Below are 11823 nucleotides of genomic sequence, written 5' to 3' on the forward strand. Positions count from 1 at the left end.
CACACAGAAGGTTAGGAAATAGAAGAAACTACTCTCAAACATCATTAATGCACGTGTAAAATGTTTTAGATTAAATAACAGGCCTTGTGAAACAATATGCAGTGGACAGACGAGCCAAAAGTCACAGTGTCGCAAAGCCTCACGTTAAAACTTTCCCTGAACAGAAAGGCCTCACACTGCTTCAGGGCCTATGCCTAGGCACCTTTGTGGCCCCGGGAAAATGCACTCATTGAATTTTTCTTTAATAAACAATTGCTGGTGAAGGTTTTTTTTTTGTTTGATAAAGTCACCTTGATCTAAGAGTACTATATTAAGGATGAGAATTTACTTATAATTAAAGATATAACTATATAATTTTTGATGCTTCAGTTTTAAATTACAAATTATGTGAAAGATACAATGATGCCATCAGTGGGCACTGTATATACTATGTACAACACAAGCCACAGATTTGGTACCACAATATAAAAGCAGAATAAACAGCCTTGAAGGATCGGGAGAAGCCTTATTACAGATACAACTATATAAAACATAAATGACAACTCTGCCGTACAACTATATAAAACATAAATGACAACTCTGTCGTATAACCAGTATGCACAAGTAGTCTGTCAAATGCAAGCTTTCACATAGTATTAGAGAACTAGCAGGTTTTACTGGCAGAGCTTGATAGGCCTAAAGTTGTTACCCAAAATGTAGATGACAAGCCTCTACAAAAGCAAAACGTAAGAAACTCAGCACTATTAGCATACAATATGGCCTATAAATCAAAAGCAGACTATCAAAAGGGTAGTCAGTTATAAAGAATTGAAAAATTTGTCATAGTAAAATTGAAATGTTTAACAAGTCTATCCATCCATTATCAGAACTACTTAATTCACTTCAGGTTTGTGGAGAGGAAGAGCCTATCCTTGGCAGTATGGGTGCAAGGTCAAAGAACACACTCAAAATTTACCTAAATAAATGACTTTAGGACATTACAGGATAATTGGGCTACTTGACGAAAAAATCTCTCTGACAAAAGGAGAACACTCAGTTTTATCAGAGCTTAGACTTGGATTCATACTCAGGGCTGCAAGGCACAACATGCAAATAACACCCCTGCCTCATTCATTATTTCAAGTAATGTATCACCACTTGAGGAGTAAAACGATCAGATGTGTTGCATAGTCCTAGTGAGTTATGATGAGAAGATGGTGGCATCGTTAATTAATCCGAGCATTCAAAAACTATCCAAGTTATGATACAAGTTCTTTATAATAATATACTGAGTCGAATTTGAACTCCCTCCTCCTCCTCCTCACCTGTACGGGCCTTTTCAGCTCAAAATGATTTATTTTTCTTGTTTTCACTTTCTAAACGCTCGTTTCGCTTAGTGGCGCAGTGGGAAGTTCACAATTACAACTGTGCATTCAGCACATAATTCAGTGCACACCCGAAAGCCGGACAACTGGCAATTCTAACCTGACCCGTACGATTGCTTGTGAGTGTATCCTACAATGGTCTGACCCCGCCACTCTGCGGGGGTTTAACCGGGTTTGAGAAAACACGGGCGAATGGACGTTTCCACGTGAACTACACCATCCATCATCAAGTAAACAGAAACCTCCTGAGGCTTTGATTACAAAGAGGCGGGGCATCTGCCGGCGCTAACTTACCAGTTATACAATAGTACACCGTGAAGACCTAAATCATAACGAGCGCCCCCAGTCAGCTTAGGACCTACCTCATTGGATGGTATGCTGACAACCCCTGTGGACCGGCGCTTCTCACGAAGTTTCCTTTTCTCGATCTGCCCTTTGCCCTTCCTGGCGCTCGGGCCGGTGTTCTTGCTCTTTTCCTTGCCTTTAGCGGCTGGCGATGGAGAACTTTCTTTGTCGCTTTCGTGAGCAACACTTGCCGGGCTACTGTCTGGCTGAGGAGTGCCAAGGGGTTTCTTGGCGTTCATCCCTGGAGATTCTGTTGTCCGATGCGCCTCGTCGTCCGTTGCTCTGAGGGCAGAGGAGGAAGGTGAGCGGACCATGGCAGAGGGCGTAGAGGTGGCACAAACTGCCGAAACAACTGCAGCAGCCGGGGGGTGAGAGACACAGTTAAGAGAAGCGCGTTCTGGGTTGCCATTGTTGGTTAGTTCGCCGCTGCCCGCGCCTCTCCCCCCGGAGCCCTTCGTCGAGTCGCTACTCGCAGCTCCTGGCGCCGTCTCCCCAAGCATTTTTGCTCGCATTTTTTCCCGTTTTGCTTTCCATTCTTCCAAGAAATCAGTCGTAGTGTTTGGCGCTCTAAACCCCCCGGTCGCCATTTTATTATTATTTGTAATTTATCCAGCAGCAGCTGTTTATCCCGAAGTTTACTTCAAGAAAGGTGCGTGCCGAGGGAGTGATAGTGTTGCAGTACCTTCTGAACGATGTTGTTTAACTACCGTCACTGCATTCCCGAGGCATACACGAACGTCCAGAGGGCTGGAAGAAAAGGTGACAAAAAATTACAATTTTATTCTAAACTTCTAATCTGCCAATAAAGTTGCATTAAAGACGTTCGCGTCACACCGACAGAGCCCCCACTCCCCTCTTGAAGAACGCGTTCGGCAGCCTGGCCGACAGGCGGCAAGTGCTCCTGTTGTCTCTACCTGTCGGCTTGTGTCACCCCGCAGGTCTGAGCTCGTCCCGCCGATGTCAGGACCGAAGCTTCATCCGTCTAACCGCAGTTCCTGCATCTTTAGAGCTTTACTCACACTTCGTAACAAATTCACCTTTAGATTGGTGCCGTTGGGTCTGCCTTCCGTGACTGTATGTCTTCCACGACTTTTCGTATCCGTCAGGTGTAAAAGGATAAATAGATAGCGACACGCAGCTCCGGCCGTCGAAGTTTTACTTCGCTGATCAAGTGAGTCCCGGAGTTCGAAAGCGACGAGGTGTTTCCGAGCGTCTCCGAAGTTCGCCGAAATGGCTGAGGGGAGGCGCGTGCGCGCAGTATCGGCGTTGCGCAAAAAAGCGTGGGAAGTTTAAACTGCGGGCAGTGCAATTCTTTGAAATTTCAGTTTTACTTTATTACGCTCAAATTGCGTCGTGACCACAATCCTATATCAGGCCGAAGTAACATTTGTATCTCAAACTAAATTAATTATAGATTTCCCATGGAAAAATTCAGATGCATACAGCAATTGAAATATAAAAAAAATAAGGATCCAGACTAATAGGACAAATACTGTATATAACAGCCAGTCAAGCAATCGATAAATACAAAAGTATATTGTTTAGATATTTCAAAATTAATTTAACTACATTAGGAGGAAACACTGAATTGCCTAATAGCAGTTGGCAGTAAAGACCCCTGGAGGTGCTGCTTAATACATGGTGGTGGTATGAGCCTATGGCTAAAAGTGCCCGATGAGAGTGCCACCTGGAGGGGATTTTTCATGTTGGCATCCAGTTTTGCCACCATCATCTTTTTCCACAACAGCTTCCAGTGTGTCCAGGGTTCATCCTGTGATTAGATTAGATAAACATTATCAATCACACGGGGAAATTCAGATGCATACAGCAGTAGAAACACAAAAAACAAGGATGCAGACTCAGAGGACAAATACAGCCAATCGGTCGATAAGTAAGAAAATAAATACAAATAAACTTAACGAGTATGCCGGATTTGAACTGTCTGTTAGCGATGGCTAGAAAAGCTCCTGCCACCCCACAATTCCCCCAACCCCCCCCCCCCCCCCCCCCCCCCCAAACAATGCTTCTTAGCACACTGTGATGGAATGAGCCTGGGGCTAAACATGCACCTCCTGGAGCTCTACTTTTGACACCATCCTGTTTTTCACAACAGGGTCCAGGATTCGCCATGTGATACAGCAGTTCTTTCTAATAAGTTTGCTCAGGCATTGTGTTTCCTTTGAGCTCAAGTTGCTTCCCAGGAGACAACAGAGTAGAACATCACACTGGCTACTAGTGTCTAATGGAACATTTCCAGCGTCTTGCTACACACATCAAAAGACACTGAGTCTTCTTAGCAGGTATACTCTTAAATTTAATAGTTCTTTAAACGGCTGTGTGGGTCCTTGTAGAAACTTAGCTTGACAAAACACCATTCGTTCTGGGACAGGTTCTGTACATGTGAAGCTGTTTCTTTGTGATTTGAAAAATGTCCTAATATGTAGAAAAAACTGAAATCTTAATGTATGGCAGACAACCTCACAGAACACTAAAAGATTAAGAAAATCTGGACTTACCCTGTGTTATTGTATGCAGCAAGTGTCATTTAAAAATCATGAGCAATTAGTATTTCATAAATCTGCTACCATCTATTCTTGGTTATTTACTGTATGGAGCATGTTACAGGAGGAGGAGAAGGTTGGGAGCATGCGTTGAGAGCATGTTGCTGCACCCACCACACAACAAAACTACCTGGATTTTCATAAATAAAGGCCCTTTCTGAAACCTTCATATGGGTGGGTGTTTTGGGAACAAAAATGACTCCCCAATGACACTGCTCTGATGAACCGCTCTGGCACCTATATTGTTAAGAGTGTACAGTCTGCTCTGGCCCCCTTCTAATGCAGCCTAAGCTGGATGAATCATCTGAAAATTTCTGTAGATGGCAAGCGCTGGTATTGAGCTATAAGTCTGCTCTGTAGACGTTGAACGGGAAGGGAGACAGGACAGCTCTATGAGGAACACTCCGCCATTTCTGACATGCAGAAGGCATCATAGGCTGCAATAATAATTGAGACGAGTCAGAGTACAGGAAGGTTGTGGACTTCATCTTGTGGTGCAAAAACAACAACCTGCATCTCAAAATCAGCAAGACAAACGAGCTAGTGGTGGACATCTGACATGCCGAGATACCTCTGAGACCAGTCAGCATTCAGGGGGAGGATGTGGAAGTGCTGCAGAGCTACAAGTACCTGGGGGTTCACATAAATAACAAACTAGACTGGTCTGACAACATAGTGGCACTGTACAAAGGGAGCCAGAGCAGACTGTACTTGCTAAGGAAACTCAGTGTTTTTGAGGTGTGCAACAAGCTGCTGGAAATGTTCTACCAGTCCATAGTGGCCAGTATGGTGTGCTACGTTGTAGTCTCCTGGGGAAGCAACCTGAGCACAAAAGGCCTGAAAAATTTATCAAGCCAGCTCCATCACAGGGCAAACTCTGGACAAAATGGAAGCTGTTGTGAAAGAGGATGATGGCAAAATTGGATGCACACATGAAAAATCCACTTCATCCCCTCCAGGGGGCTTTTTATTGGAGCACTTTTAACCACAGGCCTATTCCACCACACTGTGCTAAGAAGAACCTCTTTGGGTCTTTTTTGCCCACGGCTAACAGGCAATTCAATGCTTCCATCCGATATACTTGTTTTTTTTTTAAATGTATTTATCGATTGATTGATTGGCTGTATTATCTGTCCCTGTGAGTCTGTATCCATGTTTTTTATGTTTCTGCTGCTGTATGCTTTTTCATTTCCCAATGGGATTAATAAAGTGTATCTATTCTAATCTATTCTATCCTATTACATCTTTAAATACATTTGAGATATTCTAAATAGCATATCATTTTTTTTTAATTTTACCTATCTTGACAGTCAATCAATATATCTCAAACTTGCATTTTAAGTTATTTTCACATTGACTTTTATATTTCATTAATTAATTTCTCACATTAATTTCCTTATATCTTAAATTCAGTTTCTCTTTCATTTGCAATATCCTAAAATGTACTTCAAGATATTTGGATTTAATTTTGAGATTTCTAAAGTCCAATTAAAGATATCTTAGGATCGATTATTGTCCATTTTCAGGTATCTAATGATTTTCTTATTTTTAAAAATTTCAAATACATCTACCTTAAAATAATGTTCTAATCAAAAAAATATGCCATTTTTACTGAAAGTGATGCTCACATTCAGTTACAGGTCTGGTCAGTTTGCAGTATCTAAAATGTGTTAGAGATGTCTTAAAATGCATAGTTCATTATTCTGACATACCTTGAAATACATCAGAGATACCTCAATGCACTGCAGATGCCTTAAAATATAGAAGAGCTAATTTAGAGGTATCTTGTATATCTTCATATATCTGAATAGCTCAATTGCATATGTAAGATAGCTGAAATTCAGAAAGAGGCGTCTCTAAATGATAATTTGGCATATCTTTGAATTACAATACTTATTTTAATTACATACTGAGAATTAAAAGGTTATATTTAATCTTAAAATTAGAAATGGTTACCTAAGCTAGTGTTGCCTCAGAGTCACCCTACCTTAAACAATCTGTACTTTTGAGGTTGACGAAGTTACATAAACTTCATTGCAGTTCCTTTGGCTAGTCAGTCAACTTTTATATAGTTCCATTGCAGAGGTCACCATCCCAGTAGATTTTCCAAGGGACACAAACATAAGAATACAGAACAATAAAATGTTAAACCATCCATGTATTTTACTGACCTGCAGGGTTGTGAGGCAACAGGATCCTGTGCCAGCAAGTACAGGACATAAGGCAGGAACAATACGTAGACAAACCACCAGTCCATGGCAGGGTAAATAAATAAACCAGTAATTGTATAAATTTTAATACACTGTTAAATTTCATTAATTTCAATTTTTAATCATGTATTCAATTAAGGGTGGCGCAGTGGTAGCGCTGCTGCCTCGCAGTTAGGAGACCCGGGTTCGCTTCCCAGGTCCTCCCTGCGTGGAGTTTGCATGTTCTCCCCGTGTCTGCGTGGGTTTCCTCCGGGCGCTCCGGTTTCCTCCAACAGTCCAAAGACATGCAGGTTAGGTGGATTGGCGATCCTAAATTGGCCCTAGTGTGTGTGGGTGTGTTTGTCCTGCAGTGGGTTGGCACCCTGCCCAGGATTGGTTCCTGCCTTGTGCCCTGTGTTGACTGGGATTGGCTCCAGCAGACCCCCGTGACCCTGTGTTCGGATTCAGCGGGTTGGAAAATGGATGGATGGATGGATGTATTCAGTTAAATGGACCACATTAATTAACACGCTATGAATTAGAAGTTACAAGTTACACTATGAATTGTCTCCCAAAAATAATTTATTTTCTGAACAAAGTCACACACAGCAAGAGACTAACATTAAAACAGTGGGCACAAAGCTACAAAACACCCTGGACAGTATGCCAACTGATAATAGGTGAAGGCACTCCCCTCATTAACCTAAGGTCCCACAAGAACAGAAGGAAAACATTCCAGCTTCACACTAGGCCCCTCAGGCATGAACTGAACCTGGGTCAAAGGTCCTGTGTAGCAGGCGTACAACCCACTGTGTCTCCTACTGCTGCAAAGATGCAGTGTAAGTAAAGGTACAGCAGTCAAACACAGAGTTGAGGAAACAGTGGGCCCCCATTCAATGCCAGCAGCTGGTACATGGCAATAGAAAATAATAAACAGCATACACGGGTGCTATAAATAAGTCTCAAGTTGCCTTCAATAAAGGCAGCAGCCAAATATTATCAACACAAAAGAAAGCTATGCCCCTGAGGTACCAGCTCAGTTGCAATGCAGTCCAAAACTGACTGCTTCTTTCTGGTGCCGAATGGCTTTAATGCACTGGTTCCTGGAAGGGGTGATGCTTAATGACAGGCAGCCAGAAGTGAAGTTATTCATCGTCTGGCCAAAGGACCTCTGAACTGTGGAGAAAAGAGATGTTGCATCAACAAGAGTGCCCCCTTTTGTCCTAGTGGTGGTACTGCTTATCTGTGGAGAGTCCTAAGTATTTCTCCTATTACATGCGTGACAAGATATAAACAATTTTTAATAGAAAAATCATAGAAGCAACATTTTTGCCAACAAGTCAATTTTCATTTGAATGCTCTCATGCCTTACTATTTAAATTTTAAAGATAAACACCAGAGAGACATGCAATAAAAACTAGTCTTTTTTTTTTTTTTGGAGCATGCTAGAGAGCAATGACGGGAAAGGCAGGTACCAGACCTGAACAGGGTGCTACTCTGTCCATGGTGTGTGCTTCATATGTAGATTTCCTTGAACCTACTTTATCCAGCACGATGCTGCTGGGAGCCTGAGCCCAACTAGCAGCCAGTCCTTCGTCTGTAGGTTAACACCACTATTAAGTGTATAATGGAATGTATTTAAGTTATGTGTCTTCTTGTTCTGAATGGAAAACTTAATTGTAAATGTGCATGGGTCCATACATAAATTGCTAACAAATTGTTTGGAACTCAGCTTTAAAGTGCGGGTTTGAATTGTTTCTCAGTAATATATGGATTATCATCACCACCCAGAAAAGAGTAGCTTATTTCCAGAAGTTGTCCCAAGATATCTGAAGTGAAGAAGTTGAAGTATCTCTGAGTTTGTGTTCACAAGAGAGAAAAACGGTCCTGTTTAGATCCATCAATAGATCGATACAGTGACTACAGTTTTACTGACGGACCAGACCATGGTAATGAAGTGTAAGCAAAGGGCTCGAGAAAAGCTTTTGATTTACCTAGCAGTCTTCATTCCCAAGATCAGCTATTGTCCTGAGCTCTGGTTAGTGGCAGGAAGAATGAGACCTTAAGTGCAAGTGTCAGAAATGAGGTCCCTGCACATCACTGATGGACTCACTGTCCATGATATGACGAGCAACTCATCATTATGGGAAGACAATAGAGTTGAACCCCTGATTCTCCAGATCTACAGGAGCCATCAAGTTTGGACATGAAGTTTGGATGCCCATTTGGCACCATACTAAAAGTGCTGTAACAAGCACGGCACAATTGGAGATGTCACATGAGATGATTGATAAATACAAGGGACATTCAAAAAGTTGCCGCACTTTTATATTTTCGTTGGAAACGGTGAAGGCAGGAGGAGTAGTACTTTTTTGAATGGCCCATTTATATCTTTGGACTGGACAGAGAGCATCTGGAAACTTACCAGGAGGACTTAGAAGAGTATGATAGGTATAGGGTGCCCTCTTCTGCTATAATTGGCATATTGTTACTGTGACCCTTACTAGAATAAGTAAAGTGAAAGCGAATTACCATATACATTCTATCATGTGGGCGGCACGGTGGCGCAGTGGTAGCACTGCTGCCTCGCAGTAAGAAGACCTGGGTTTGCTTCCTGGGTCCTCCGTGCATGGAGTTTTCATGTTCTCCCCGTGTCTGCGTGGGTTTCCTCCAGTGCTCCGGTTTCCTCACACAGTCCAAAGACATGCAGGTTAGGTGCATTGGCAATCCTAAATTGTCCCTAGTGTGTGCTTGGTGTGTGTGTGCCCTGCGGTGGGCTAGCGCCCTGCCCAGGGTTTGTTTCCTGCCTTGCGCACTGTGTTGGCTGGGATTGGCTCCAGCAGACCCCCATGACCCTGTAGTTAGGATATAGCGGGTTGGATAATGGATGGATGGATGGATTCTATCATGTGTGGTATTAAGTGAGTATTCTTTTGGTCATACAGTGACTTTCAATAGACAGCTTCAGCACAAGTCAGAATACAGTTCATTACAACAGGAGATAAATTAGCTTGGTATCACTTAACATCTGATCAACATTTCTACTTATATCTAGATTGCTTGCTGGAAGTACAATAATATACAACTAGCCAACCCGTGGCGTAGCATACGCCGCATAATTATTTATTAATGGGTAAACACTTCCTGGAAGACACAGTTGTCCAAATGGGGTGGGTTTGAGGATACGACTGTGAGTGAATGAAAAGATGGAACTCTGGAGAGAGCAACATACAATTGTCCATGACTGAAAACTGGTTTTGGCAGATACAGGCATATCTTTTTGAAAGTTTGGCCCTGTGTCATTAATTGTCATTGTAAAGGCCAATCTAACAGGAAATTGTCTGTGTGTAAAAGTAAAAGGCAAATTTGAATCTGATGGGGTCAGGGAAATCTGGGGAATATGGACAGTTTGTGAGGTAACAGCTGCGATAGTTTTACACTCCAGTACATTGTGGTGAATGCTGGTAACAGTCAGTCTAGTGCCATTACAGAGACTTCTTGCTGGCATGTGGTTTCTGAGAAGCATGACAACTGAACCAATTTTAATTTTGAGTTTATGCGGAGGCAGGCCAGTGGGAGTAAGACTGCTAAGAAATTCTTCGGGGAATGAAGGATGTTCTCGGAAGTGAATGGTGATAGTAGCTGGAAGTATTTGGGACATCGCCACAATTTCTGCCTCGCCACCATAAACTCTGGAAGTATTCATGTAGTCAGCGTATTGTTGAGCAGACTGTATGACTATGCTTCCATGACTAAGAACAACGGACAGCACATCGCTGAAGTTATCGCAATGTTGGCAAACAAAGGATACAGCCATGTTGCGAAGTTCGAGAGCAACAGTTTCATCGATGACATTTTTCCAGAAAAAAACGACTGATAGAAACAAACAGTTACCTGATGCAGGAATTTGTATAACATTGAAAGAAGTGTTGTTTCCATGCAATACATTTGAAGCAGTGGCCATGGTAGGCAAATGAACAGTCAACGTGGCTCACAGCTGCATGTGGACTGTAGCACAGACCAAAGCGAGTGAGCAAGCAGTGCCTCGAGAGCGAGGGTGGATGTGGGAGGAGGGTTAGAGTTGGCGGGCGGGGCTCTGTCGTGCATATCCCATGGTTGGGCGACTTGGTGGATTATATATAGAAAAGCAGCCGGAACCGAAAAGAACAATGAAAAGTCAACGTGGCTCAGAGGTGCATGTGGACTGTAGCAGAGACGAAAGCAACTGAGGCGGTGTTTGGTGAGGTGTTGCTTGTGGGCACATGAGCAAGCAGTGTGCATGCCTTGAGAGCTAGGGTGGACGCGGGAGGAGGGTTAGTTGGTGGGCAGGGCTCTGTCGTGCGTATCCCATGGTCTTAGAGTTGGCAGATAGAGACATGTCTTTTTGAAAGTTTGGCCCTGTGCCTTATTAATTGTCATTGCAAAGGCTAATCTAACAGGATATTGTCTGCGTGTAAAAGTAAAAGGCAAATTTGAATCTGATGGGGTCAGGGAAATCCGGGGAATCGGGACAGTTTGTGAGGTAGCAGCTGCGATAGTTTTACACTCCAGTACATTGCAGTGAATGCTGGTAACAGTCAGGTGGGCAAGCCAACAAAAACACTATGCTCTTAGTATGGTATGAATCAGGTTTTTGTAGACAAAGGTTTTCCCTGTTCCTGCAGGACCATCTAAGAAGAAGCATGTTTGTCGCGGATGGGAATCGCTGTATGCAGCGTGTAAAACAGTTTGCAAGGGTGGACGCGGTCGTGCGTATCCCATGATGCGGGAGGAGGGTTAGAGTTGGTGGGCAGAGCTCTGTCATGCGTATCCCATGGTCTCTGTCTTGCGCACCACGGTTGGCTGCTTAGTGAATTATATATATAGATAGATGTAAACGGTGTAAGTAAACATCTTTTCAGATTACTTAGTTACCAGTAAGTAAAAAATAAGTACTGCTTAAATACCAATGAAAGAAAAATATTGATGTCTTTAACTGTAAATACTTTTATTTGTTTTGTGGAACATTTCAGATGGTCAAGAGAAGTAAGACTGAAAAAGACTGCAGAGCAGGCCAAGGTATGGACTTGTAAGTCAAGCCACAATTTTTGTTTATTTTTATTTCTTACAATTTAGTACAGTACAGAAGAAGTTAAATAATATACAATAACATTCTAGCATAAGTTTCAGAAAAAAAACATTACAGGATTTTAAAAAAGTGTGTTAAACCAGAACTACAAGCAATCCCATATATCACTGAAACGTTTAAAATATGTAATCATAAACCTCAATAAAACTCCCACTTTAACCCAGAAAAGAGAACACATATTTAATAAAATCGGACAAAAAAGGCAAGGAAGACAAAGTTATACAGTCTCTTATTAA

At 42.4% G+C, this 11823-nt stretch overlaps 1 protein-coding gene across 2 annotated transcripts in view; it reads right to left on the minus strand.

The window, feature by feature from the left end:
- The window catches only part of pawr (PRKC, apoptosis, WT1, regulator), a 257427-nt gene extending 254480 nt beyond the window's left edge, over positions 1-2947 (minus strand). The window contains exons 1-2 of one of the 2 annotated variants that reach the window (XM_028817086.2): positions 2747-2947; positions 1727-2456 (exon numbers count right to left, since the gene is read on the minus strand). In XM_028817086.2, the coding sequence (XP_028672919.2) occupies positions 1727-2296 (570 nt within the window). In that variant the 5' untranslated portion in view covers positions 2297-2456; positions 2747-2947. The other variant, XM_051934721.1, reaches the window with a different exon arrangement.
- Positions 2948-11823: the final 8876 nt, after the last annotated feature.

The sequence above is a fragment of the Erpetoichthys calabaricus genome, chromosome 1 (assembly GCF_900747795.2).
Source record: "Erpetoichthys calabaricus chromosome 1, fErpCal1.3, whole genome shotgun sequence".
Lineage (NCBI taxonomy): Eukaryota > Metazoa > Chordata > Cladistia > Polypteriformes > Polypteridae > Erpetoichthys > Erpetoichthys calabaricus.